Source organism: Onthophagus taurus, chromosome 6, assembly GCF_036711975.1.
Source record: "Onthophagus taurus isolate NC chromosome 6, IU_Otau_3.0, whole genome shotgun sequence".
Classification (NCBI taxonomy): domain Eukaryota; kingdom Metazoa; phylum Arthropoda; class Insecta; order Coleoptera; family Scarabaeidae; genus Onthophagus; species Onthophagus taurus.
Window position 1 is genome coordinate 12,957,226 of NC_091971.1, and position 26,506 is coordinate 12,983,731.

Consider the following 26,506-nt stretch of genomic DNA (forward strand, 5'->3'; position numbering starts at 1 on the left):
CATACCACGACACTCTATCGATTATGGTTTTTGAGTAGTGACAGATTTCGTTAATATAATCCACGCACATGGCGATTTTGTCGATTCTAGCTTTATTTCTAGAGCATAGTAAGAGCTAGGCAGGAACTGTTTATGGATTATACTTTCTTGGCTCAAAATGAACAATTTTCATGAATACCACGACACTCTATCGATTATGGTTTTTGAGTAGTGACAGATTTTGTTAATATAATCCACGCAAATTGCGATTTGGTCGATTATAGCTTTATTTCTAGAGCATAGTGACAGCTAGACAGAAACTATTTATGGATTATGCTTTCTTGGCTCAAAATGAACAATTTTCATGAATACCACGACACTCTATCGATTATGGTTTTTGAGTAGTGACAGATTTCGTTAATATAATTCACGCAAATTGCGATTTTGACGATTCTAGCTTTATTTCTAGAGAATGGTCAGAGCTAGGCAGAAACCGTTTATGGATTATGCTTTCTTGGCTTAAAATGAACAATTTTCATGAATACCACGACACTCTATCGATTATGGTTTTTGAGTAGTGACAGATTTCGTTAATATAATCCACGCAAATTGCGATTTTGACGATTCTAGCTTTATTTCTAGAGAATGGTGAGAGTAAGGCAGAAACTGTTTATGGATTATGATTTCTTTGCTCAATATGAAAAATTTTTATGCAAATCTCGATACTCTATCGATTATAGTTTTTGAATGGTGACAGATTTTTTAATATAAACCACGTAAATTGCGATTTTAACGATATTGATTGTCCAAATGATAATTTTTGCATACGTCTTTTACAAACGGCTTTGTCAAAAGCAGCAGAAAACACGGTCACAAATTCTACAATCCGATAGCACAAACTATAATTCACAACGACGTCAGCTTTCAATTTTTTGCTGAGGTACGTGCTCAGGAACTATTTGGTACCTCTTCCTTTTCAGGGTTTTGTACGTTAGTATATTGATTTGACAAGCTTCATTTTGTTGTTTGCAAACTACGTTTTTTTGTCGAAAATATTTGTAAAAGAATTGTGATTAATAATCGATAAACATAATTAAGTGATTAAAAAACGATTCTTGAAGATGATTTGTTTTTAAATTAAAGTTAGCATTCTCTTTAATTGGATCGTGATCGATACGTATCGAAAATTAGATCGAATTACGTTCGTTCGGTGACGATGTAAATTTAAACGTGCAATCTCGAAACTTTCGCAGCACTTTATCCGCACTTCCATCCAAATGCTGTACATTATGCATGGAGAAAAAAAGTTCGCCAAGTTTGACGGCGTAACCGGAAAAGTTCACTCCGCACTTCGCGCCACGATATTAATCCGGAAATCCACTAAACCCGGTCGCGAATTTTTTACCGCAATATGACAAACTGTAGCAAACGGTTTTGTTTCCTTCCGGTTTCCGTTTCCCATTTTTCCCGATACAAATTTTTTCTTTTAAAAGCTTTTATTCGGTAAAAATTTACATTGTTTGTAATACGATTTAATTTAATTTAGTAGATCTAATAAAAATCTTTCTTGTATGTACTTCAATGATCCTTCTCCAACTGGGAAAGACGGGGTCAATATTTTTTTGCACCATCTCTGAACCTGTAGTGCTATCGTGTAGAGAGTTTTGTTTCACTTCTGGATACGTCCTTCACTCGCTACACTCATCTTAAGTACCATTGTGACTTTGACGTAATAAAATTTCCCAGATCAGAGTAAAATTTCTCAAAAAAAAAAGATAATCGAAAATTTAAAACAAAAATTTATTTAAAAATTATAATTTATGACGTCTTAATAAAAATTCGGTTATTATTGGAACAACAACTTCCGGGTGGGTTATGTGATAGTCGTGGTTTCCATCTAAATGATGGATTTCGAATCCTCTATCTCTGAGGTGTTCATAAATTAATTTAAAAATTCTATGAAATGGAGATTCGTTAAAAAATATAAATACCCCTTGACACTTAACAGGGAATTTTAAATGAGTTTGTTTGACATAGTCAAATTCCCAAGTTGGGTTTATTCTTTCTTTCAGCCTCGGATCCATACGAAAAACGTACTGATTTTCACTAATCTTTTCCAAAGACCTCTTAGCCAAGTTTTCAGCGGATTTCTTATCCACCTTTCCAAAAGCTCTGTTTTGCGTTATTTTATTTACAGCTTCTTCAAAAGAATATACCTTTCTTTGTTTTTCATTCAAAATCAAATCCATACCAACCTCAAGTGATAAAAAGAAATTAATCGGTTTGAATGATATCGTATCCAAAACAATGATTTTTTTAATATAATCAGGATAAAGTTGACTAAAAAGAATGCCTATTTGAGCTCCATAACTATGTCCTAAAAAGATGTAGCTATCTCTTTTGAAATAATCAACCATAATTTTGAAAACCAACAGGTAATCTAGCGTCATTAAAAATGTTCCTTTAGGGAAATGATCTGAAAGTCCATGACCTGGTAAATCAAAACAAATGTAATAGAATTGTTTTGGTAATAATGGAAGTAAATTGTCGAATGATGCTACGTTATCCATATATCCATGAGTTACTAATATTGCTTCTGAAGATGGTTCATTCCATGTTTTTACTGGAAAAAAAAATAAATCGTTTTAAATTATGAAATATTACATGAAATTTTAACGCAAAACATTATTTATCTAGATTAAACCATTTGATGTAGGAGTAATATATTTTAATGGAACATCCTATCATTTCGAATTCGTTGTATTTGTTCACAAAATATACAGTTTCAACAATAACAAATGTGGATACAAAACCCTTTCGATTTACACCAATATAATTTTATTGTTAGTTTCAATCGATTGTTTTCTTTTTCCACTGAAATAATTTATGCGTATATATTTATAGGTAGTTTTTGTAACGATGAAATCTTTATGTTTAGTTAAAAAATTGAACCCCAATTGTGTTATTGATTATCAATTAAAGATACGTCAAAGGTTTAAGCTTTCAATGTTGTGCTAAATTTTCATTACGGGCAATGATTTAATTGCAAAATTGGATATCGGCATTTCTGATAAATACTTGTGGCTAGCATCCTTCAATCATTCCATTTGCATTTCATATTTTCAATATTTTTTAGTGATAATAATTTAAGTGGGTATGGATGAGTTGGGATGGGGAGTCGAATTTAATTGCATCGAGATGGTTTGCATGATTTATTGTTATACATTTTTTAGATATTTTATAACTTTTTAATTATTGCGTAAAATTTAGTACATACATCGTAATATTACATTATACAAGGTTGCAATCAAAAAATCATAACCACAAAATTTGACGATTCAAAGAAATGATCTTCAATACACTAAATACTAAATAAATTTGCTTCAAATTGCTTTTTATTTCATGATGATATCTCAATTAGTTTTTGAGATACGACTGTTTTAATCTGTTTTTAAATTTTAGAATAATCAAACATGCGAAGTTGGGTTTAAAAAATCATATCAAATATGTTTATGGAAAATAAACAATTATTTATAGCACATTAAATCTTCATCAAATTTGCGTTAAAATGTTCTTTATTTCATGATGATATCTCTATTCGTTCGTGAGATACAAGTTTTTAAAGTTTACATTTGATATCTACAAAAATCAAACACACCGAGTTTGATTTAAAAAATCGTATCTACGATGATTATAAAAAATAAGAAATTATTTATTGTTCATTAAATCACCATTAAATTCGCTTTAAACTGCTTTGAATTTCATAACGATATCTTAATTAGTTACTGAGATACGTAAGGATTAATTACCCTAACATTTATGTTTAAAGTTATGCAAGGTTGCAATCAAAAAATCATAACTCCAAAATTTGACGATTCAAAGAAATGATCTTCAATACACTAAATACTAAATAAATTTGCTTCAAATTGCTTTCTATTCCATGATGATATCTCAATTAGTCTTTGTGATACGACTGTTTTAATCTGTTCTTAAATTTTAGAATAATCAAACATGCCATGTTGGGTTTAAAAAATCATATCAAATATGTTTATGGAAAATAAACAATTATTTATGGCACATTAATCTTGATCAAATTTGCGTTAAAATGGTCTTTATTTCGTGATGACATCTCTATTCGTTCGTGAGATACGAGTTTTTCAAGTTTACATTTGATATCTACAAAAATCAAACATACAGAGTTTGATTTAAAAAATCGTAACTACGATGATTATGGAAAATAAGAAATTATTTATAGTTTATTAAATCTTCATTAAATTCGCTTTAAACTGCTTTGAATTTCATAACGATATCTTAATTAGTTACTGAGATACGTAAGGATTAATTACCCTAACATTTATGTTTAAAGCTATGCAAGGTTGCAATCAAAAAATCATAACTCCAAAATTTGACGATTCAAGGAAATGATCTTCAATACATTAAATACTACATAAATTTGCTTTAAATTGCTTTTTATTTCATGATGATATCTCAATTAATTTTTGAGATACGACTGTTTTAATCTGTTGTTAAATTTTAAAATAATCAAACATGCCATGTTGGATTTAAAAAATCATATCAAATATGTTTATGGAAAATAAACAATTATTTATGGCACATTAAATCTTCATCAAATTTGCGTTAAAATGCTCTCTATTTCATGATGATATCTCCATTCGTTCTTGAGATACGTATTTTTAAAGTTTGTATTTGATACCTACAAAAATCAAACATGCAGAGGTGGATTTAAAAAATCGTATCTACGATGATTATGGAAAATAAGAAATTATTTATTGTTCATTAAATCTTTATTAAATTTGCTTTAAACTGCTTTTAATTTTATAACGATATCTTAATTAGTTATTGAGATACGTAAGGATTAATTACCCTAACATTTATGTTTAAAGTTATGCAACGTTGTAATCAACAAATCATAACTCCAACATTTGACGATTCAAAGAAATGATCTTTAATACATTAAATACTAAATAAATTTGCTTCAAATTGCTTTCTATTCCATGATGATATCTCAATTAGTTTTTGAGATACGACTGTTTTAATCTGTTCTTAAATTTTAGAATAATCAAACATGCCAAGTTGGGTTTAAAAAATCATAACAATCATGTTTATGAAAAATAAACAGTTATTTATGGCACATTGAATCTTCATCAAATTTGCGTTAAAATGCTCTTTATTTCATGATGATATCTCTATTCGTTCGTGAGATACAAGTTTTTAAAGTTTACATTTGATATCTACAAAAATCAAACACACCGAGTTTGATTTAAAAAATCGTATCTACGATGATTATAGAAAATAAGAAATTATTTATTGTTCATTAAATCATCATTAAATTCGCTTTAAACTGCTTTGAATTTCATAACGATATCTTAATTAGTTACTGAGATACGTAAGGATTAATTACCCTAACATTTATGTTTAAAGTTATGCAAGGTTGCAATCAAAAAATCATAACTCCGAAATTTGACGATTCAAAGAAATGATCTTCAATACATTAAATAATAAATAAATTTGCTTCAAATTGCTTTCTATTCCATGATGATATCTCAATTAGTTTTTGTGATACGACTGTTTTAATCTGTTCTTAAATTTTAGAATAATCAAACATACCAAGTTGGGTTTAAAAAATCATATCAAATATGTTTATGGAAAATAAACAATTATTTATGGCACATTAAATCTTCATCAAATTTGCGTTAAAATGCTCTCTATTTCATGATGATATCTCCATTCGTTCTTGAGATACGTATTTTTAAAGTTTGTGTTTGATATCTACAAAAATCAAACATGCAGAGGTGGATTTAAAAAATCGTATCTACGCTGATTATGGAAAATAAGAAATTATTTATAGTTCATTAAATCTTCATTAAATTCGCTTTAAACTGCTTTGAATTTCATAACGATATCTTAATTAGTTACTGAGATACGTAAGGATTAATTACCCTAACATTTATGTTTAAAGTTATGCAAGGTTGCAATCAAAAAATCATAACTCCGAAATTTGACGATTCAAAGAAATGATCTTCAATACATTAAATAATAAATAAATTTGCTTCAAATTGCTTTCTATTCCATGATGATATCTCAATTAGTTTTTGAGATACGACTGTTTTAATCTGTTCTTAAATTTTAGAATAATCAAACATACCAAGTTGGGTTTAAAAAATCATATCAAATATGTTTATGGAAAATAAACAATTATTTATGGCACATTAAATCTTCATCAAATTTGCGTTAAAATGCTCTTTATGTCATGATGATATCTCCATTCGTTCTTGAGATACGTATTTTTAAAGTTTGTGTTTGATATCTACAAAAATCAAACATGCAGAGGTGGATTTAAAAAATCGTATCTACGCTGATTATGGAAAATAAGAAATTATTTATAGTTCATTAAATCTTCATTAAATTCGCTTTAAACTGCTTTTAATTTCATAACGATATCTTAATTAGTTATTGAGATACGTAAGGATTAATTACCCTAACATTTATGTTTAAAGTTATGCAAGGTTGCAATCAAAAAATCATAACTCCAAAATTTGACGATTCAAAGAAATGATCTTCAATACATTAAATACTAAATAAATTTGCTTTAAATTGCTTTCTATTCCATGATGATATCTCAATTAGTTTTTGAGATACGACTGTTTTAATCTGTTCTTAAATTTAGAATAATCTAACATGCTAAGTTGGGTTTAAAAAATCACATCAAATATGTTTATGGAAAATAAACAATTATTTATGGCATATTAAATCTTCATCAAATTTGCGTTAAAATGCTCTTTATTTCATGATGATATCTCCATTCGTTCTTGAGATACGAGTTTTTAAAGTTTATATTTGATATCCTACAAATGATGATTATTATTATAAAATGCATTCGACTAATTAATTATATCAACCCCGTATATTTTAAATTAGATGGTGTTGTTAAGATTCGGTCCAATAAAATCCTTTAGATTCGTCTGAGTTTCACATCATCATCTGATTCTAGAGGTTCGGTGTGGCAATGTTTTGAAATCGCTTATTTCTTGGTGTTTCCAATCTAATATTGCTTTCGTTTTCTTTTACGTTATATTCGAAGCTGTGCACATCCTCAAACTTCCTACACTTGCCTTGCTTTTAGCGTAGAGAGTATATATTTTGTCCTTCTTCAGTCACACAAGTCGAATTGGCAATATCTAGTCTACCAGCAGCACTATCTAGACTTCTGTAAGCACTACTTAGTCTTTTATTGGCAGTATCTACTTCTTTACAAGTAATCAGTAAGCAGATCTTGTATTCTTTTATCAGAATCTAATCTCTAGCCATCAGTAATTAGTCTACTATTATCATGTCTAGCAGTATCTATGTCTTCCGTTCCTAGTATGTAGTCTTTTACAAGCAGTGTTTAGCCTTTAATTGACATTAGCTCGTCTTCTGCGTGCAGTTTTTGTATTCTGTTAACAGTATCTAATCTTCTGCCATTGTTAATCAGTTTTTTATTAACAGTAACTAATTTTCTGCAAACGTTAAATAGCCTTATGTAAGCAATATCTCATCTTGTATTGGCAGGATCCAGTCTTACATTAGCAGTGTTTAATCCTCTGCAAGTAGTAAACGGTCTTGTAGAAGCAGTATCTAGTCTTATATTGGCATTATCTCATTTTCGGCAAGCAGTTTTTGTATTCTATTAACAGTATCTAGTCATCTAGCATTAATAATTAGTCTTCTATTAGCAATAGCTAATTTCTGCAATCATTAAGCAATTTCACAAGGCAGTAATTAGATTTGTATTGGCAGTATCTTGTCTTGTGCCAGCAATAGCATAAACCAACCCAACCCAACCCTAGATGTTCTTGATAGATGTAAGTGAATTTACGTACTTGGGTTGGGCATCATATTAGGCAGAGAGTTAGAAAGGCAAGTAGATTGTTGGGGCAGATATGAAGCCGGAAGGACCGAATATTTCGAAAAGATTTGTGTAGGCGGAAAATAAAGTTTGATTGACTGGTAAGGAATGTGATGATGTATGAAGCGTAAATGTGGGGTGGAAGGAACAGATGATGGTGGAACAGATCAAGGAGAGATATTGGAGGTGGGTATTGGGGTTGAGTAAGGAGACTTCGGGATATATTATGAGAGAGGAGTTGAAGCTGGAGAAGATGAGGGTGGAAGCAGACAGAAGGACGATAAAGTCCGAGCATGGGCTTGAGCAGAGTAGCAATTTTAAGATTTTGGGAGATTGTTGGAGGGAGATTAAGACTGGAATGTGGGAGTATGGACAATAAGAAAGAAGAAAATATTATACCCTTCAACAGAGGAAATACAAAGAAGGAGGAGAGAATAGATTGTAGAGAGATTAAATTCTCAAATTTTTTTCAAAAGATTAAACGATGTTTTCTATATTACAAGTAATTCAAGCTATTCCATTTTTATTGATAAAACTTTTGGGCGTAAATAATAAAACGATTAAAGTAAAATTTTATTACGTATTATAACTTTATTTTTACAACTATAAAACTTATAATTTAGATTTTTCCTTCAATAAAAATTCGTTTAAAATTTTGGAAATTGCCTCTGGATTCGTAAAAATACAATAATGATCTCCTTTAATGTAATGTTTTCTAACCCGGAACAAATTCCACGTTTTATCCTTATAATCTGAATATCTAGAACTTGTCCCAGTGAAATTGATAAATACAGTATCTGCTCTAACTGGCATAGTTTCTAAAAATTGTTTGGTGTCTTCGATATGAAAAGTGGGATAAAGCATTCTCGCCAACCTTTCGTCCCAGGAAAATAGATACTTGTTTTCACCAACTTTAGTCAACATCCTTTCGAGTAATTTATTACAAGTTTCTGGTAATAATTTTCCTTCTCTTTTGCTATTTTTTAATATTTTTTCGGCTTCTTCGTAACTATAAATATTCTCTGTGTTATTGTTCGCCCCTTGAATCGTGTTTCGAATAGATTCAGTCAAATGCTTTCCAAATACAATTGGATGAACAGGCCATGAAGTTAAAGCATCGATTAAAATTAATTTTGACACAAACTCGGGATACATTTGTGCAGAAAATGTGCAAAGTGCAGCTCCTAATCCGTGTCCCATTAAAATGTAAGTGTTTTTCTTAAAATAATCCATTGATATTTTAACTGAATAAAGTATATATTCGAAGTACAAGAGAATTCCTCGTGGAAATGGTGTTGATTTTCCATGACCCGGTAATTCAATACACGCATAATGAAATGTTTTAGGAAGTAATGGAATTAAACCATCGAACGTTGCTGCATTATCGCCAGTTCCATGAATTGCTATTATTGTTGGATCATCGTGATTTCCCCACGTTTTAACTGAAATAGAAATAATTTTTGAGTTTTTTTTATGAACAAAAACTAATATTCGTTACAAAAAATTTATTAAGTACATAAATTGATTAACAATAAATTAATATTTAGAGGATTGATTTAAAAGAAACGGAACTATATGTTTTAAAACAATTTCAGGCTCGATTTGATGAACATGATGTACCCCATCAATTTCTCGAATATCATATTTTTTCTCTTCATAATAATTCCTCATCTCTTGATTTAAATCGTTGTAACTATGATTTTTAGTTAGAATAATTAATTTAGGACAAAGAACGGGGTGAGTTTCAAACATAATCCTTTTATACTCAAACGTAAAACTAGGCATAATCATCGATTTCAACAACGAATTTATTGTGAACGAAAATGTTCCATTTTCATTTTGTTTGATCATCCTTTTCGCGATATCTTCAGCCGGACCGTTATCCTTCACATCAGGATATCTTTCCCTTTTTAATCTATTTATAATCTCATCGTATTTATATTCACCATTACGTTTTACCCCGTTATTTATTTTTTCGAAATAATCTAAATGAGAAAATCTTATACTATTCATGTAAGTATAAGCATCTATTGGTATAACATACAAAGCGTCTAACATAATTAATTTAGAAACGGTTTTTGGGTATAATTGGGTAAACATTATACAGAGCGTTGCTCCGAAACTATGTCCTAATAAGACGTAGGAGTCTCGTTTAAAATAATTCGTTATTACTTTTATTGGTAATAAGAAGTTTAGGTAATGAGTGGGTAACGATGAATCAAACCCGGATGAAAATCCGTGTCCTGGCAGATCGGCGCATACGTAATAATACATTTCTGGCATTTTTGGTATTAATCGATCGAAAGATCCTGCGTTATCCAAGTATCCATGAAGCACGATCACTATTTCATTTGATGGGTCGCCGTGACACTTTGCTGAAAGTAAAGAAAAAATGTTGTGGCAAATTTTGATTGAATTATTTTATTTTCTCTGCTTTTTATTTAACTTAATAATTGAAGCCTGTTTAAAGAAAATTTTGAAAAATGATCTGTACTTATTCACTTTGTAAACTCTTTCTAGAAAAAAAATATATGTACGTTATCTCTTTTCATGTAACACAAAATTCGTGCACAAAATTGTAAACATGTGGAAGCTAGCAAAGCACATTTTTGACACAAAAAGACTGAATTAAAACAATAATTGGGTTTGCTATGAAACTGTTTAAATCTTTAGCATATATATTTGAAAATATAATTGTGCTTAGCAATAACTTAAGTTAAGTGGACATTAAATGAAATATTGATTATGATAATAGAATCTGGACTTTTAATACGTCTGGCAAAGACACAAATAGACGAGGGACATTTATGAACAATAACGATAATTTTAGAGAGAATTTATGAACATCTTCAATAAAAGTAATGATGTGCTTAAAGATAGAAACACAATGGTAATCTAAACGCAGAGATCCCTGGAACATAAATTAAATATGACACACTACGAAAAAGTTTTTGAAGTATTATTCAAAAATGAAAATAACTTTTTAAGTCGTAATATAGCTCAAGCCCAGATAACTTAGGAAACAGATACCAATAGCAAAGAAGACATCAAAATTTGTTGCAATACAATAATATGCTTGTTACTAGTTTAGTATAATAAAATTGTTGAGAAAAGCTTGAGATACGAAACAAGAAACAAATTGAAAAATAAACAAACGACTTATCATCCTGGCAGCCGAAAAAAATAATGATAAAGTCTACAAATGTCTGCGGGACACACTACAAATATTCTGGCCAAGAGTATTTTCAAATGACTATGGGAAATGACTGAGCAATCTAGTATAAACGAAGAAATAATACGGAGAAAGACATAAATGAGCCTGATCATAGAGTAATAGAATGGAATCCTTTTGAAAACAGGACACGTGGAAGACTCAAAATGTCAATTCCACAAATGAGAAGTTTAGCAAGGGACCGTGGTGAGATATCTATAACAGTCTATGATTCACTAGGATCGCCATCATGCCATTGATGCCATTGAAGTCTAAGTTGGTATTAATAATTAAAAGTGATAAGGAGAAATTGTCTAAGGAATGTCTAAGCAGGGTTAAGGAAAATCTAGACTAAACCCCAAGAAGCCTTCTTCATAAGAAAAAGATGAATAACCACGAAAAGTATCTGCAATAAGAGTAAAAGAACCAAAACGAGGTACAACTAAGAAATCATTGTATCCGGCATATCTATCCGGTCATTATGGTTATAATTTCTGGTGCATTTCTGAAATGATACCCTATATTGCCACATTATTGCGATATTTGAATGAAAATGAAATTAATAAGATGGCTGATAAGATATGTCAACTTATTTGGATCCAAGATACAAAATGAACTCTAAAAAGAGGATACTTTAATTAATAATTGATGATATTTCCACAAGGATCCTTCAAGAAATTAATTTTATACCGAATTTTGAAAATTATCGATGAAAATTGCAACATCGAAAATTTTATCAAAACTTCAAATATTCTTTTCTCAAAAACTAAAAGTTATTTTTCAAAATGGGTTGGTTCATTGGAAAGAGGACACTTTTATTAACACTTTGGGAAATTTTCATACTCATATTCCAAGAACTGGATTTTATACGAATTTTTAAAACTTTATCGGTGAAAGTTGAAATTTCGAAAAAATGGTCGATTACTTCAAAAATTTATTTCTCAAGAACTAAAAATGATATTTCAAAACGGCTTTTTGCATTAAAAAGAGAATACTTTAATTAATAATTAGTGATATTTCTACAAGGATCCTTCAAGAAATTAATTTTATAGCGAATTTTGAAAATTATCGATGAAAACTGCAGCGTCGAAAATTTTATCAAAACTTCAAATATTGTTTTCTCAAAAACTAAAAGTTATTTTTCAAAACGGATTGGTTAGTTGGAAAGAGGGCACTTTTATTAGCACTTTGGGAAATTTTCATACTCATATTCCAAGAAACGGATTTTATACGAATTTTTAAAACTTAATCGGCGAAAATTGCAAAATTCGAAAAAATTATCGTTTATTTCAAAAATTTATTTCTCAAGAACTAAAAGCGATTTTTCAAAACGGCTTGTTGCATTAAAAAGAGGATACTTTAATTAATAATTGGTGATATTTCCACAAGGATCCTTCAAGAAATTAATTTTATACCGAATTTTGAAAATTATCGATGAAAATTGCAACATCGAAAATTTTATCAAAACTTCAAATATTGTTTTCTCAAAAACTAAAAGTTATTTTTCAAAACGTGTTGGTTCATTGGAAAGAGGACACTCTTATTAACATTTTGGAAAAATTTCATACTCGTATTCCAAGAAATGAATTTTATACGAATTTTTAAAACTTAATCGGCGAAAATTGGAAATACGATAAAAATTGTCAATCATTTCAAAAATTTATTTCTCAAGAACTAAAAGCGATTTTTCAAAACGGCTTGTTGCATTAAAAAGAGGATACTTTAATTAATAATTGGTGATATTTCCACAAGGATCCTTCAAGAAATTAATTTTATACCGAATTTTGAAAATTATCGATGAAAATTGCAACATCGAAAATTTTATCAAAACTTCAAATATTGTTTTCTCAAAAACTAAAAGTTATTTTTCAAAACGTGTTGGTTCATTGGAAAGAGGACACTCTTATTAATATTTTGGAAAAATTTCATACTCATATTCCAAGAAATGAATTTTATACGAATTGTTAAAACTTAATCGGCGAAAATTGGAAATTCGATAAAAATTGTCTATCATTTCAAAAATTCATTTCTCAAGAACTAAAAGCGATTTTTCAAAACGGCTTGTTGCATTTAAAAGACGATACTTTAATTAATAATTGGTGATATTTCCACAAGGATCCTTCAAGAAATTAATTTTATACCGAATTTTGAAAATTATCGATGAAAATTGAGCGATTTTTCAAAACGGCTTGTTGCATTAAAAACAGGATACTTTAATTAACAATCGAAAATGATAACAGCGACAGTTCTGTTAGTAATGAATGTGATGATGAATTACAAAGTTGTATTCAATGAAAAAACTCCTGTTGGGGTTGAACTTGATTATTATCTGCAGTGTCCAACACCTAAAAGAGATGCTAGATAATTCCTGTGAATGGTAGAGTACTAAGTAATAAGTTTCTAATATCCGGTCAAAACCGGATATTTGTTAACTATCCGGTATCCGGCAGAATTTTAAAAAATGGCCGGATAGGCCGGATACCGGATAGTTGCCGGATATCCGTTCCACCACTAATATAGATGATATCATTATACCGGCTATAACTATAGATGATGCTGAAAAAATTCTAATTTATGATGTCTAAGGTGAAGTATTTGGGACACGCCAAACACAGTGAAAAAGGTTCAAAGCTTTTTGGGTCTGACCGGTTACTTCCAAAAATATATCCCAAATAATGAGTTGATAGCAAAACCTTTGCCAGATTTCTTAAAAGGCAGTCTTAACAAGCAGTTTCATTTTAGAATTGCAGAGTGTACTGTTTTTGTGTGAAGAGCCCGTACTAAGAAGTTTTAATTATCATGATGAAATAGAGCTGCACGATGACGCAAGCCATGACAGATTTGGGACGATATTATTAAAAAAAAAGTCGTGAAAATGGTTACCTGCATCCTGTCAAATATTGGAGCAGGACAACAAATGATGCAGAAAGAAAATATCATAGCTACGAATTGGAAGTAGCTATTGTGGAGGCTTTAAAGAGATTTCGTGTTTACTTACTTGGAGTACGATGTTTACGACAACTATGAACAAAAAAAATGTGCCGATGGGCTTTATTATTGGAAGAGTTTAAGTACATGATACAACATCGACCAGGTTCACGGATTAAACATTATGACGTATTAAGCAGAAACCCAATAACCATGATTATTCAAAACAATGCACTAATAGATACACAATGTAGAAAAGAAATCAAGGATATCTGAAGAAGTATTAAACATCACGAAAAAAATTGAGGTCCCATTTTTTTTCTGTTTATCATATTGCAATACCACAACTTTGTTGTATTTAGTTTTGTATAAATTACTGTCATGAATAGTTTCACTTAAAGTTTTCAGATAATGATAAGTGTGAGTGTTTTCTCATGTAGTTCTAGGTCTACTGTTAGTTCTAGTGATACTTATATTATTTACTCATTCATACAATACATTGGATATACGTTCAGTTTATTCATCACTTGAATATTCCAAACCTTCGCCCATTCTTTTACCATAAATCATGTTAAAGGTCATGTTGTGATGCAGATTTTGGCCAGAAAGATCGAAATGATTTTTTCCATTAACTAATGCACAGAAGGAAGCGTTTGTGGTGTAACAAACCTGCTTTGCTTGCTCGATAACAATCATACATTATTCAGCTACCTATTGGCATTAAAGAACTTATATAGTATGGTATAATATTTGAAACTCATGTGTTTAAATGAGTCCTCAGACCAGAATTGCAAAAACAAAGAATCCAAAGAATATTTAAAAGATGTTTGGTTCTAATAATATTAAGCACAAGGAACTTTTCAATGGTAATTGTATAACTCCGAAGCTTATGATTTGGAAATATTCTTTGGCCTGTAGCTTCTATAATGACAAATTCCATAATTTGGACCCATTAAATACTGTTTGCAAAACATTATTTGTTATGATTAAAATGATCGATATCTATCTGACACGTTATGCCAGATTGTAAATTAGGAAGATATATTATTACTACACCAAAGACTAAAAAATGTTTCAATTTAATTTTTCTAACTTAATTTTCAGGTTTTGAGAAATTTATCTGCTTAATTATTGCCCCAATATCAGGAAAAAAAAGTTAATGTGTGATTGAATATTTAAACTAATATTGTTTATACATTCCAATAATTGTATACAATTAACTTTAACAGATAAATTACAACAAATATTTGTTTGCAGAAAGAGCATAATGCATTGCCGTAATAAAACCCGTTTTTGAATTTATTCGTGTCAATAAGGCTTAATTAAATACTTGTGTTCTTAACGCTTAAATAATTATTTTATCAATTAACAAGTAAATTTTGTAAAGCTACAATAACAGTTGTGAAAAATTCTTGAAAATGTTTAACCTTTTAATAAAAAATTGTTCTTATTAGTTACGTTGTGCCAATTTAAAAGATAATAACGATTTCTTGCCAACTCAATGTTTTTTAAACTAAAAAAATCGAAATAAATGGAATAACGAGCAAAAAATAAAACATAAAAATTTTTAATATTTAGATTTATTGAACATTAAAAATTCAGTAACAATTTCAGCAATTTCATCCGGATTTGTTTGATGAACATGGTGATCACCTTCGATACGTTTTATAATAAATCCAATTTGTTCAAAATATTTTCTTAATTTATAACTAAGATCGTTGTATTGATTATTTTTTGTTAATAATATTAAAACAGGACACTGAACAGGAACTCTTTTAAAAAATTCAACGTTGTATTCATCAGTTCCACATGGCATTAGAGGTAATCTTTTGTCATTAGTGATAACATATTTTCCTTCTTCATTCTTTATAACCATCCTATTAAATAAATCTTTGGTTGTTTCGTCGGTTAGCGTTGCAAATATCCTTAAATCACGAACTTTCTCGAAAGCTTCCTCATACGTATAAGTTTTTCTATCATTATTTGTGGTTAAATAATTTTCTTGGATCGCTTTAATATGTTCCATATAAAGCTTAATGCTAAATGATGCGTAATATATACTATCCAACGAAATTACTTTAGATACAAACTTTGGATATAATTGAGCGAAAAGTAAACCAAGTTGAGCACCAAAACTATGTCCCAAAAGAATATATTTTTCTTTTTTAAAATATTCAGCAACACTTTTATAAGCCATCAAATATTGCGTGTACTGAACCGGAAGAGATTCATTAAAATAACTTGAAAAGCCATGACCAGGTAAATCCACACAAGCGTAATGATACGAATTTGGTAATTTTGGAATTAATCGATCAAAAGATCCTGCATTATCCGTGTATCCATGGGTAACAATGATAGTTTCATATTCGATATCGTTCCACGATTTTACTATAAAAAGAAACTAATTAACTTAGTTTAATAAATCTTGTTAAAAGCTAATGTAAAAATAAAATAATTTATCATAATTTATTTTGTGTAGATATTAAAAATGACGAAACGAATCCTGATAATATTTCAGGATAATTAATATGAACATCGTGATTTCCATTAACAATTTCAATTTTAACTCCTTTCTTCGTTAAAAATCGACGTAAATCTAAATAAACCATATTTGTAGGAAATTGCGTCGATAAAATGATTAAAAATGGACATTTAATCGGTCGCTCTTTATACATTTCAATTACATGATCCTTTAAACCATCATGTCCAATAATTGATTTTCCTCTTTTATCATATTCAATGTAATATAAATCATTATCGCTTAAACGAAGCATCCTTGTCATTAAACTCTCAGCAGCTTTTTTATTTAAACCCCTAATTTTCATTAATTTAGTAGTCCACTCTTCAAAACTCAAACATTTCTTCGCGTTTTTATTAAGATTGACTTCATCCACCAACACAAATTGATTTAGTAAAATATTTGCATATTGTACAGGACTATAACTATACGGTCCAGCCATATCCAAAGTAACAAGTTTTTTCACTTTATCTGGATATATCATGGTATAAAGCATGGAAGATATTGCACCCATACTATGTCCGATTAAAACGTAATCGTTTTTTTCAAAATAATTAAACACTATTTTAATAACTAAAACAATATCTAGTACGTGTACAGGATGTGATTTCGGAAATGGAGGACTAAGACCGTGCCCTGGAAGATCTATGCTTATGTAAGTGTAATTACTCGGTAGTAATGGAATTAGACCGTCGAATCCACCCGCATTATCACCATTACCGTGTACTAAGATGACGTAATCATTTGAACAACCCCAAGATTTTGCTAGAAGACAAGAACAAACAACAGTTAGTCAAATATTAAACATTATGAAATTGATTGTAAAAAAATCGTAATGGGTTAATTTAATAATGATAATTTTTTTTAATATTTCACTAACTGTCTTTAACTGCTTTCCCCCACTTTGGAAAGAAAAGTCGATAAATATAAATGAAAATTGGATTAATACGAACAAGAAGATGTAAATGGTTGTTCAAAGAATTCGAGGAGAAACAGAAAATATTTGATATCATGATCTGATCATTTCATTCATTCTTGGAGTATTTGAAATAATATCAATTCTAGAAATAAAAACTAAAATCACGTTTTTGTCAAGAGTGTAGAAAAACTGGCGAGAAAATAAAGGTGATTATCGAAATGTGTTGCTCATAATTCCTGCGTGATCTGAATAAGGCGAAGATCTATACTAAATTACTTATTTAGAATAGACTTTGTTAATAGTTATGCTGATAATAATCTCCTTTTATTGATCCCAAACTGGGCAGAAGTGTAATGCAAATATTTTTTTGTATCTTGAGTTAAGTTGAGAAATAAGGAGGAAGATGTATTAAATTATCGGAGGAATGTGGGAAACACTATATCGTGATGGGATTACTATGAAGTTGTATTACCTACTTTCCGTAATGGAAAAGGATTTGAAGATTCCAAAGGTTGCCGAAGAAGAGTTAATAATTGAGTGATACTTGCATCGTTATTAAAGTGAGATGTGATTTTGTGGACAAGGATTTATGGCATTAACAGCTAAAGATAATTGTACAAATAATACTACTTGTATGGACCATTATTTTGGAGTATGGCAGAATGTGAGACCATAACTGTCGCACCCTCATCATAACCTATTACACGAGCTGAAGTAAAATTGCTTTGATTACCAGTGGTTAAGAAGTACGTTGAAAAAGTGGCAAGGTAATGCAGACATTCCACAAATTTTGTAAAATGGTGTCATTAAAAAACAATATCTTGATATCGCCATTGTCAAGGAAAATCTTGATCTAGATGATAAGACTCTTGACGGCTCTGGAATTCGGCACCCTACAAGGTTTGCCAATAAAACAAGAAGATTTCGTCAATAATTTCATTGAAAAATGTCCTCCATTAACATTTATACTTTCTTGCCTGAAAGTTTTGAATAATCCTTTATAGCATATTGGCAGGTATTGCTGCAATCTCATTACGAATGCATTGTTTGACAACGCATTTTTAGCCTTATCCTTGATAAAATACGAACAACGTATTCAAAATGTCACTCTTCTTCAACGTAGAGAGTTGTTTCATGAAGTAAATGAAAGTTTTTTCTCGCACAGTGTCTAAAGCTGTAATTCTAAGACTCTAATTCTGGGTGTGGTTGAAAAATGTTAAGCAAAGGTATTTGTTTTCTCTTCATGACGTCTTGCCCAGTAACCGTCACTTTTTCTAATAAGCCTATTAACCCTTCGGCGAGCGCGTCTCATAGATATCATAAAAATGAAAATGCGATAATAGAAAAATCTGCCCATTTGATAATGGACAAAGTAATTATTGCCAGGAACAATGACAAAAAAAGTGAAAAATTAAATATTTATTAACAACAAAACATTAATAATTTATTTTTGCATAATCGTGAAAAATTCTGGCAATTTTGGCAAGAAGTATCGCAAAGCACAGTCTTTTTCGAGTGATTTTTGCAAACAAATTGATGACATGTACTACAAGTAACTATAGTTTTATTATTTTTATGGGCATTACAAAGTTGGCACCTGCCACTTCGATTTTGGCTCACTGCTAAGGGTACCTCTGGTATTTCTCGATATTGGGAAAGAAATTCTACCAATTCTTTCGGAAGTGTTTGAATTTTGGATGTTCTTCTATAAGACCCAACCCTAGTTCATTTAAAAATTTCCCTCGCCTAGTCGCCGAATTTATTCCTGCAATATCTAGGATTTGAAAAAAAAATGCAAGAGGTCATCTTCTGGTAACTCTTTGAGCAGTATAAAACGCACACTTCTGGTCAACTGTATCTACACCACTTTTTCAACTTCACCTGTGTCGTCCATTGTAGAAAGTAAAATTACAGCTTTATTTTTTTTGGGTACATAGGAAACAATGGTGATATCTTCCTGAAAGCCAAATAGAGTAGTTCCCACAGTACACGATATATTTGGAAGAAACCATTTTCGAGAACATAAACAGCCAAAGGATAGCTAGTATAGTAATTATCGGTTGTTATATTTCGATTCTGGACTATGTTGAACGGTTTATTGGATGTCTTGTAAGGTCCATCGCGTTGTATTCCGCAATATATCGCGAATATCCAAGTATAAAAGATCTTGCTATCACACAGAGCATACATTTTTATGCCATACTTTGCTGGTTTCTGTGGCATATATTGTACAAATCCGCATCTACCTCGAAATGAATGTAGCATCTCATCTATTGTAACAAATTCTCCCAAATTGTAACTATTCATGCAAGTCTTCACAAAATTATAATAAACATTTCTGATAGCGACTAATTTATCAGTTTTTTCTCGATTCGTTCTAGTTCTTACATCGGCAAAACGTGAAGCGCGAAGTCGAAACAAAAATCTCTTATAACTAAATGCAGCTCCCAGTCTTATCATTCCAATGCCAGCTTTGGAGAGTGCCATCCATGGATATTTACATGATTTCCTTTCTTTACTGCAATAATGAACAGTGCGGCAAGTTAGTTTACAATCTCTATCCCTTTGGTGGACAATTTCTGATCTTCTATTCTCAATATATATATTTGTGTAAGATACAATATTGTCAATCATATCCTTGGTTACAAACATAAAAATGGACTCTAAACAATTTGACACATTTTTTGCTAATCCTTTAGACCCAGGCATCACTTTGATGCCTTTGATTATTTCTATGTCTTTACCCACGTAAAACTGATACTGATAGTCTTCATTTTGTTTATGTGATAATTCCATGTATTCGTCGTCATCATTTGTAGATTGTTCGGATTCATTATTGTGATCGCCTTCCTGAATAATTTTATTCTCGCCTTCAGTTTCATCGTCAAGGTTGAATATCATATCATCGTCATATTTATAATACTACATGAAAATGGTAAAAGCAAAGTGTCGCTGTGCGCTCGCCAGAGGGTTAACAATTTGTTGGCATTTAAATGTATTTGTTAGGTTCCATATTGAGTAATTCCTTTCCTTATCATTAGAGAGATTACTAAGAAAATGGCTAATGTTTTCATTTTTGAAAACAGATAATTTTAATAATATTTTATTAAACAGGATATTTCAACTCTACTATCTCAAAAACTTCTTCCATAACTTAACCTTTTGCAAAAGACCGTTACGTTTGGTACAAAGTCTTGGAAAAGGATTTGGAGATTCCAAAGGTTGCCGAAGAAGAGTTAATAATTGAGTGATTCTTGCATCGTTATAGCAGAGAAAGTGAGACGTGATTTTGTGGACAAGGATTTATAGCATTAATATATGGCAGAATTAAACTCTGCGATTAAAACCCCGTTTCCTATTAATCGAAACGATCTCCTACGTTTTATGGCAAAATGCGTTAAGTACAAATCATGTGAGTTGACAATTCCACTACTGCATGAAAAAAGGACACATCATTATGTGGCTTCAACAACAGAATATGAAACCACAATAGTGACGCCCTCATCATAACCTATTACACAAGTTGAAGTAAAATTGCTTTGATTACCAGACACACACACAGTTAAGAACTTACAGTTAAGAAGTACGTTAAAAAAAGTGGCAAGGTGTAACAACAGAAAATTCTGTCGAGACGCAATTAATGCAGACATTTCACAAATTTTGTAAAATGGTGTCATTAAAAAACAACATCTTGATATCGCCATTGTCAAGAAAAATCTTGATCTAGATGATAAGACTCTTGACTGTTCTGGAATTCGGCACCCTACAAGGTTTGCCAATAAAACGAGAAGATTTCGTGAATAACTTCATTGAAAAATGTCCTCCATTAACATTAATGCTTTCTTGCCTGAAAGTTTTGAATAATCCTTTATAGCATATGTTTGAAAGCTGGGATTGTCCTAGATGGATCAGGAACTTTTAGTTTTAAGTTACCATAAGTTTCATTCATTCAAAAGTGGTCCAGTTTTGGTGTGAGAAAGTTCTGGATCACTGCAAGCTACCGCTTAGAATTATCAGACAACGCATTTTTAGCCTTATTCTTGATAAAATACGAACAGCGTATTCAAAATGTGTTTTTATGAAGTAAATGAGTGTTTTTTCTCGCACAGTGTCTAAAGCTGTGTTTATAAACAGAACCAGATATATGTATATATCATCAAATCCCATTTTTACCCAGAGGATGTAAAGGCTAATTCATTTTTCAAAATACATTTTATACTTAAACTAAGTGTTTACAAAATTTTTTCCAATCTTTTCAATTTTGTGCGTTCTTCAATTCTTTGCTTTACTCCACAAATACTCTTTCCTCTTTAGTATCTTTGATATTGTATTGTCCCAAGTTTTCTTGCATAGTAGTTTGCAGTTTTCGTTGTTCTATATATTCTTCAATTGGTTTGTTCTGATTTGTTCATTTTTCATTCTATCCCATTTTGTCACTCCCTTACTCTTTGTAGGTATTTCATTTCTGTTGCTCTAAACTTACTTTTATCTTTTGCTGATAACACCTGTAGTAAAAAATTCTTCGGATACCATATTTCTGCTTATTACACAATTTCGCATTACACATTTAATAATAACTCTCATTAATTTTAGGTTCACTTTCATTTTATGTAGTGTTTTCCCATACTTTTATTATTAACAAAACCAGAAGGGTAAAAATGCGCCTCATCGCTTAACCACAAAAGTTGACTTGATCGGCATTTGAATTTTGGCACAATCTCACAAAATTGGATAAGTTGTTGATTATCACCCGGATTAAGAGATACACAACTTATTTTTTAAGAGTAAAATCCAAGACATTGATGGAGAAATTTTCTCATAGAAGAACGTTCACATGGCTTGTCGAACAACTTCCTTTGTTGTGTAGTCGTGTTGTCCAAGTATAAGTACTTGCACTAAACTCCCGTCATTTGCATTTGTGTAGCTGTAATAGATACCCGAAAATCCAGAAAATTTTCTAGTAAAGAAACTGATTCAAAACATGTCTCATGGAGAAGCCATCAAGAAAACACAACAACCATCCAACCTTATCGCTGAAGAAGTATGTCAAAAGATTCAAGGTTCATGAATTTATGTTTCAATTAAGTTTGCTATTTCAATACCATAATGATGACAAGTTTTGTGGACAGTTTTCAAGAACATATTGTTAGTTAAGCCGAGGTCGCTTGTGAACGAGACGTATCAATATTATGTTATATTAATGGAAAGCTCGAGAGAGTCAAGGATGTATGTATGATTCTATTAAGTTGAGGTCGCTTGCTGCAGAAGGGGTGCAATTTATACCGTATCTAGCCAAAACTGTTTAACATATCCTGCATGAATGAAAACGATAATGTAGGATTTTGGTTTATTAAGTCAAAGACTGCAATTGAGACCACATTGATATTAAATTGACATTTTATCATCAGGAAAGTTTTTCAACACCTTTTCTTTCATGAACCTCAACATAAAATCGATTAATGAACCAAACTGGATGAAGACTTCCAAAATTCTGCATTATTTCCGAGAACTTGGCTAAAGTTTTATATCTTTATAGAAATAGGTAAAGTATGAGAAAAAAGCATCAACATTTCTCTTTCTACACTATGTAAACATTATTAAGCAAAAACTTTACTCTATAACTTATTTTCTTAAAAACTTCCTACATCATTATTATGTTTATACTGAATTTTGTGAAGTTGCAGTTTAAATTCGAAAATTTGTTAGAAAATTTAAAATCTAACAAATAATTTTATTGTAATAATAACAAAGATTAAAAATTTCCTGTTTCTCCGCAATACTACATAATAAAGACAATGACTCGACAATTTATCCCGTTATCGCAACTCGTTAAATAAATCAAAATTACATAAAATGTTTCGAATTCAAAAAATGCTAAATAAAGCTAAAAATTGATATTTTACCTGCAATATGTCCCCATGGTGCGGGTATACGAAGTTCTTCAATCTTCATTCTTTCTTAATTTAAACTTCAAACGTTCAAATAAAATATATGTTGTAGTGTAAAATTGATGTAGATATGCGTACCGTTACGATTGTATGAAATTTCTGATAAGAACCTACACGTTTCGTTACGTTTTGTAACTTCGTTATCTCTATATGAATTATTTTGCTGACTTAGCAATTTTTATTACCATAAAAATACGAGAACGGATTCTAATATTAACGTTAATTACAAAATAGAAAATCTAGCGTCTAATGGTTGTTGACCTTCACTTGGGCTATGTTTGGAATATAAATGTTGGTGACGTCATAGCAAATTAGGTTGCCTATTTGCAGGGAATAGTATTTTTGAAAAATCGTGCAATAAATTCTATTTTAACGCTCCCTCAGCGTCGTCCATCGCTTGAAAACGAGCGGATAAATTATTCTATATGGGTTTCATCAATTATCAATGTGTTGCATAACGCCCGGTAGTTTATTAACCAATTTTAATTAACTCTGCCCGTTGGTAATTAATTTTTCGTGTCGAATTGCGTTTTCGAAGCTTTGGATAAATTATATTTAAATATTCAGTTATTTGCAAAACCTCGACGAGTATTTATGATCACATTTTTATTTATTTATATTAAATATTATACAGAATGGAAATCGATGTATTCTTTATGCATGTCATTTTGAAACCATTAAAATGATTCTCTTTGATTCTTTTTATACATATTTTTATTTTTAAAAGTATCGCAACGTTACGTATTATTATTGCCATTGTTGGTAATCTATCCCCATCGTGAGATTGTATTTATTACAAATGCCTCCTCGTATCATGCTATATATCTATATATACACCAAGTACAATTTTCCCCAAACTCCCACTCGGATTTACAGCCCCCTACGAAAACCCAGAAAACTCGGATATCCGTTTCTTCGAAATGCTTTCGACTTCTCTCCCTTTCCTCCATTCACGTGACCCCGACTGCCTTTATTTTCATTTTAGATCAGAGATATTTCCGCTAAAAAGTATTTTTATCAAAGAATATTTTTGTTTGGAAAGAAAATTTTCACCCAAAGAATAGTTACTCGTATTTGGTTATACAAAACAGATGATTTTTTCACAACAACAATAAAAAAAATAATAATAATAATAACACAGTTAACTCGCTAAATACAGTGTGTTAATTAATTATCGTACCAGACGTCATCACGCAACCAATATCACAGTATTGGTATTGCAATATGGGATTTGCGATATTTTTTGCATACTTGTAATGAAGACGTCGGGTATGATAATTAATTAACACACTGTAGTAGGTCCAAAAGAAAACCATATTAATGCATGGTAATAATAAACAATAACATTTTTATACAGTCTAAGAAATGAAAGATAATAGTTCTGGTAGGTCCTTTCGCTTCAATCTTTTAATAGTAGTTCGGAGCAACAGATTTGTTACAAGTCAGTTTGGATGAATTTGCAGCTTTTCCATGTAATTGCAACTTCGCTGGGCAATTACTTCTTTTACAGTAAAATTGAGATCTTGATGTAAGATGTAATTAGGTACGAACCAAGGTGCTATACATATTTGTCGAAGAATTTTAGACTGAAATCGCTGTAGCTGTAAAATGTATGGCAGTATATATCAGCAATTTATTGTCTAGGCTGAGTTGTGAGTTTCTATTCATCAGTACATTTTCCTGTATAATAATGCTGAAACGGATATCTGGCAACTATCCGGCATCCGAAAATTCGTATAAAATCCAGTTCTTGTAATATGAGTATGAAAATTTCCCAAAATGTTAATAAAAGTGTCCTCTTTCCAATGAACCAATCCGTTTTGAAAAATAACTTTTAGTTTTTGAGAAAACAATATTTGAAGTTTTGATAAAATTTTCGACGTTGCAATTTTCATCGATAATTCGCTATAAAATTAATTTCTTGAAGGATCCTTGTGGAAATATCACCAATTATTAATTAAAGTATTCTCTTTTTCATGCAACAAGCCGTTTTGAAAAATCAATTTCAGTTCTTGAGAAATAAATTTTTGAAATGAACGATAATTTTTTCGAATTTTGCAATTTTCGCCGATTAAGTTTTAAAAATTCGTATAAAATCCATTTCTTGGAATATGAGTATGAAAATTTCCTAAAGTGTTAATAAAACTGTCCTCTTTTCAATAAACCACTCCGCTTTGAAAAATTACTTTTAGTTTTTGAGAAAACAATATTTGAAGCTTTGATAAAATTTTCGACATTACAATTTTCATCGCTAACTTGCAAAATCCGCTATAAAATTAATTTCTTGAAGGATCCTTGTGGAAATATCACGAATTATTAATTAAAGTATTCTCTTTTTAATGCAACAAATCGTTTTGAAAAATCACTTTCAGTTCTTGAGAAAAAAATTTTTGAAATGAACGATAATTTTTTCGAATTTTTCAATTTTCGCCGATTAAGTTTTAAAAATTTGTATAAAATCCGTTTCTTGGAATATGAGTATGAAAACTTCCCAAAGTGTTAATAAAAGTGTCCTCTTTCCAATGAACCAATCCGTTTTGCAAAATAATTTTTAGTTTTTGAGAAAACAATATTTGAAGTTTTGATAAAATTTTCCATGTTGCAGTTTTCATCGATAACTTTCAAAATTCGATATAAAATTCATTTCTTGAAGGATCCTTGTGGAAATATCTCCAATTATTAATTAAAGTATTCTCTTTTTAATGCAACAAGCCGTTTTGAAATATTACTTTTAGTTCTTGAGAAATAAATTTTTGAAATAATCGACCATTTTTCCGAATTTTTCAATTTTCGCCGATTAAGTTTTAAAAATTCGTATAAAATCTAGTTCTTGGAATATGAATATGAAAATTTGCCAAAGTGTTAATAAAAGTGACCTCTTTCCCATGAACCAACCCGTTTTGAAAAATAACTTTTAGTTTTTGAGAAAACATATTTGAAGTTTTGATAAAATTTTCGACATTGCAATTTTCATCGATAACTTGCAAAATTCACTATAAAATTAATTTCTTGAAGGATCCTTGTGGAAATATCACTAATTATTAATTAAAGTATTCTCTTTTTAATGCAAAAAGCCGTTTTGAAAAATCACTTT

At 30.4% G+C, this 26,506-nt stretch overlaps 2 protein-coding genes across 18 annotated transcripts in view; one reads left to right on the forward strand and one right to left on the reverse strand.

The window, feature by feature from the left end:
• Positions 1 to 26,506, forward strand: part of LOC111417827 (still life) — a 159,711-nt gene that overhangs the window by 59,176 nt on the left and 74,029 nt on the right. The gene's annotated exons all lie outside the window — the stretch shown is intronic.
• LOC111417828 (serine hydrolase-like protein) lies at positions 1,762 to 23,676 on the reverse strand. Of its 5 annotated transcripts, none has more exons than XM_023050222.2 (2): positions 23,368 to 23,665; positions 1,762 to 2,602 (listed from the first exon to the last, which is right to left on the reverse strand). In XM_023050222.2, the coding sequence occupies exons 1-2, from the start codon at positions 23,414 to 23,416 to the stop codon at positions 1,791 to 1,793; spliced, it is 861 nt and encodes a 286-aa protein (XP_022905990.2). In that variant the 5' UTR covers positions 23,417 to 23,665; the 3' UTR covers positions 1,762 to 1,790. The 5 variants fall into 5 exon arrangements, with proteins under 5 accessions (XP_022905990.2, XP_071052740.1, XP_071052739.1 ...); XM_071196639.1 differs by lacking the exon at positions 1,762 to 2,602 and adding an exon at positions 8,449 to 9,330 and having other exon boundaries at positions 23,368 to 23,676; XM_071196638.1 differs by lacking the exon at positions 1,762 to 2,602 and adding an exon at positions 9,369 to 10,263.